At 26.8% G+C, this 4,586-nt stretch overlaps 1 protein-coding gene across 4 annotated transcripts in view; it reads right to left on the bottom strand.

The window, feature by feature from the left end:
* Obsc (Obscurin) overlaps positions 1-4,586 on the bottom strand; it is a 185,041-nt gene that overhangs the window by 64,328 nt on the left and 116,127 nt on the right. For all 4 annotated transcript variants that reach the window (XM_067045343.1, XM_067045345.1, XM_067045344.1 and 1 more), the window contains 3 exons: positions 3,955-4,117; positions 2,421-2,548; positions 903-1,081 (listed from right to left, as the gene is read on the bottom strand). In XM_067045343.1, the coding sequence (XP_066901444.1) occupies positions 903-1,081; positions 2,421-2,548; positions 3,955-4,117 (470 nt within the window). The remainder of the gene's footprint in view (positions 1-902; positions 1,082-2,420; positions 2,549-3,954; positions 4,118-4,586) is intronic.

Here is a 4,586-nt window from a genome sequence, read left to right on the forward strand (position 1 = left end):
TAGGAGGAAACAAAGGAAAATAAATTAAGGATGTCTCAAAAAAATTGTACAATAATGAATTTGTTATATATATATATAAAATAATAAATCATATTATATATTACCATAACAGAGAAGAATGTGATCAGCTGGGTACTGGTAATAATTGGAAACTATATACTCAAAACATTATAAGATCAAACCTATATACGTGTATGTATGTCATTTTTAAAAAGTACCTGATCTAGATCATGTAATAAGTAAATAAAACTGGACTATGAAAGATTTTTTTCACATATTTTACATATTTTAGCTCCATTACTCATGGATATATGATAAAATGAGGATAAATGATACATATATAATATTCACACTGTTATTCATATATAAGTCACTTACCCATTATATAATATATTTATTTTCTTTCACATTGTTCAATATGTTGGTTCAAATTGTTTTTCAGTTTTTTGACACAACTTACATATCTCCTTACCTATATAATATTATATTTCATCTTTCACTATTATCAATCAGCTACTGTCTATTTCCATAATTATCAATCAACTATTTTTATTATTCAATTCAATATTTTGTATAATTCCAAATCTGTTAGTATACTATTTCTTTTCAATTTTATCTTTCTCTAAATGATGGTTGTTATCTCTTTTTTGTTCTATAGCCCTGATGAAGACCTGAAACTCAGGTCGAAACGTCGGCATGAATGAATAATATTTTGATCATTTATGTTCTTTTTTGCTAACCGCAAAAGGTGGGGGGCCCCCCCGACCATCTTCTCCAATTATTAATGAACGGTCAACTATCTACACCTCATTAAGAATTTGATTTTCTTTTTGTTTTTAAAAAGTAATCATCATAATATAATTTCATATAAAAAACTTCACAGATGTGAAAATATAGTGTACCTGCCACATCAACTTTAGCTTCTGAAGTAGAAGTTCCAACATCATTTTTAGCAGCAACAGAATAAACTGCTGCATCAAGCGGAGATATCTTGTCTATTATAAGACTTTGTGATCCATCTGGTGAAGTGACACACTGAACATGATCACCATCAATGTCAATTGGAGAACCATTTCTGAACCTTAAATTTGAAATTGGATTAAGTAATTTGAAAACAAATAATATAAAACTAAAAATAAGGTAAAAAAAATTACTCTGATTCTTTTTTTTTTATATTTATAAATATAAATACTGAATTTAAAATAAGAAAGCAACAAAAATAATAAACAAATTGATATATTACTGACACATGAGAGAATAATATTAAAGTACATATCCTTTCAAAACATGTTTCTAAAGGAAAGAAAATAGTTTTTAAAAATAATTAAACTATTTAAAATGGCTATTACCATTGTCACTAAAGTTTTTAATAAATCATTCTAAAATTATTTAATCTAATCCAAAAAACATCATAATAAAACAGCAAAAGCCAATAAATTTTTCTATGGTAAAACTACTTCCTAAGAGTTCTCTACTTCCAAAATTTTCTTTGGCAAACATTTTAGAGTAAAATATTGATCTTTAAATTAAAGGTATACACCAAAACATAAGCTTTTATTTGAATCTTTATTTCTTTTTTCATTATATTTATCAGGATAATGTTATTTTATAGCTATTCAAACATTAATTTTAATATGGTAAATACATTACATGATAAAAATTATGGTAAAAGCAAAGAAAAGCTGATTTGAAACACATATGCTGCATTCTAGATTCAAATAATATAATTCCAGGATACACATTTATATTCCAATAATCTCTCTCTACTATCCAGCTTGGATTGCGTAGCACAGGCATTATTTTTTAACTATACCAAGCAATGTGGTTAACTTTATAAACTTTGTTAATTCCTTCCCCTACATGGTTCCTCATTATCTCTACCTTCATTGACAGAATATTGAATGTAAATCATAATTTTTTCCATTCGTTCAGCTTCGCTTTAGATGGTTAAATATGACCACACCCCTTATTTTAAATAGGCTATACAACAGAAAACCCTACCAACCCATTCTAACACTATGTTCACCATTTATGCCAATATCATAAGATGCTTAGTGTAAATATAAAATCCATTAATAGTGTTGATCACAAACCTTGATAAATTATATTAAAAGTTAAAGATTTAAATAAATCACAGTATCCTTAAATAATATTCTCCATATCCCTATTGCATAGATCTCAATCCAAGGCATTATCTGAGCAGGTGACAAAAATGAATTATTATTCAAGATTGAAACAAGAACATGATCATCATTACTGACTATCTAAACATTTACTAGAAAAACTTCTGATTTGTTAAAAAAAAAAAGTAAACTTATTCTAACTTTATTTGTTATAAATAATAAATAAATTCACCTACAATACATATCTTTGTATATTTAACAAATTAAAATTAATGATTCTCATTTAAAAATATTTACCATAATAGTTCAGGAGGTGGATTTCCTTCTACTTTCACTGTCAACTTCAATGGAAAACCTTCAACAACTGTAGTTGGTGAGAGATGTGATCTGAATTCAGGTTTCTTATCTTTTGTTATCACCTCAACCTAGAGAAATAGAGATATGTACAAAAAAGATGTATGATTATATATATTAGTGGGTCTTGAGGATCAATCAATAATAATACTATATTTAGGCGATATGTCTCAACTTTATTGTTTGCATAGTTATGCCCTACAATGGAAAAAACAATTTTTTAGTACAAATCATTTCTTCAAATAATTATTACAAAACTAAATATATATAATATAATTTAAAATCAATAATTATTACAATTGTCTATTACAGTCTGTTCTACAATGCTGTGATACAACTAACTCGAGGTTTGTACCAGAACTGAATAGGGTTGAAATGGAGGTACAGAGTTTGTTTTGGTTTTTCCAAAACACATAACCGTTCTTTCTAAGAGGTAGTCTGTTTGTTATTTCTGTTTTGTATTTTGTCTATTTATATTTAGTGAAGATAACTATGTTTTATGTATTTATTAGGTTAAAGTAACATAAATTTAAATTTTGTACATACGATTTTTTGTTCATAGCCCGATTCTTATATTTTTCTGTAGTAATCATTTCTTTTAAATTTTGCTTAAAGTTGTTTTTTCCCCAATGTATGATTTTCAGTGTATCAAATTCGAATTTGTGTCATGTTTATCTAGAATGTGTGTTGAGAGTAGTTTGGTCTGGTTTGTTTATTATAGAGGTACAACTATATTTGTATATACCCTTCTTTTGTGATACTGTTCTGAAGTACCAAAATAAGATTTCCCGCAGTTCTCTTCACAGGAAATTTCATACACTATATCAGATTGTAGCTCTATTTTGTCTTTGTCTTTTGTATTGTGTTTTGGGAATATTCGTGTGTTTCAAGTTTGTTTCATTTATTTTCAATTATAGTTTTTATTATTGGTTTTTTAATATTAGTAAACAATGATGATGCCTCCAACGAAACGAGTTTGTACCCTTGTCAAATGTTAATGCAGGTGATTTTTTTTTAGAATTCAATTGAGTCTATAATTAATTTGTGGAAATATGCTTAAATATATCTGCTAGATATTTTGATAACTTATACTTTGAGGAATTCCAGAATGAAACTATTGGTTCAACTGGGTTTCCTTCTATATGGTTTTTTAAAAGAATATAATTTATATGATGTCGGTGAATTTGTAATGAGTCTGTAGTATGTTTTATTGTCAATGTATTTGTTGCCTTCTTTATGGTTTTTTATGAATGAATATAATTTAGTTAATGTTGATAAATTTGTAATGAATCTGTAGTATATTTTATTGTCAATGTACTTTTGCTGTTTAAACTGTGCTAAGGTTATGTTTGTGTCAGTCATTAATTTATGTTTCGGATTTGAGAGACTGATTAAATAAACGCCTTTAAATATCCTAGATCTTTTAGCATCATAAACATTTCACTATATATATTTCTCACATTATTTAAGCTCTTACCTTCGCATCTGAACTAGCTTCACCCAACTTGTTAGAAACAGTCAGTGTATAATTTCCAGAATTTTCATTGGTTGGGTAATCTATTGACAGCCCAACTAACCCTCCAGGAGAATTAACAAAGTTTACATCTTTAGATGACCTGACCGGCATTCCATCTTTGAACCTTTTAAGATAAAAAAAAAAAATTAACTAAACAATATAAGAGCCATATTTCAATTAAATAATTACATATATATATATAATACAATTACTATAATTATAAACAGTGCTTAATTTAATAATTTAATTTTCAACAACTGAATTTGAAATTAGGAACAGAGTAATAATGATTTTTACAATTGCTTTTCTGTGTATTTAAAAATAAGATAACAACTTTTAATACAAAGAAATAATGAACACAGAGAGAATATTTGCTTAATAAATTGTGCATGGAGAATTCAGCTATGCTGGGTATTATTAAAGTTGAGAAGTCCATAAAACATCTATAGTCTTTTGTATTCCACTTTGGATGGATGGCCATGTATTACATGTATTATAAATTAAGTAATGCTTAATATGGATCATTCAGGTACTGAATGTAACAAAAATTATTCAATTATATTACTTTACACTTTTCAGACATATATTATTTT

Source organism: Halyomorpha halys, unplaced genomic scaffold (genome assembly GCF_000696795.3).
Source record: "Halyomorpha halys isolate HHAL.00 unplaced genomic scaffold, Hhal_1.1 Scaffold179.1, whole genome shotgun sequence".
NCBI lineage: Eukaryota > Metazoa > Arthropoda > Insecta > Hemiptera > Pentatomidae > Halyomorpha > Halyomorpha halys.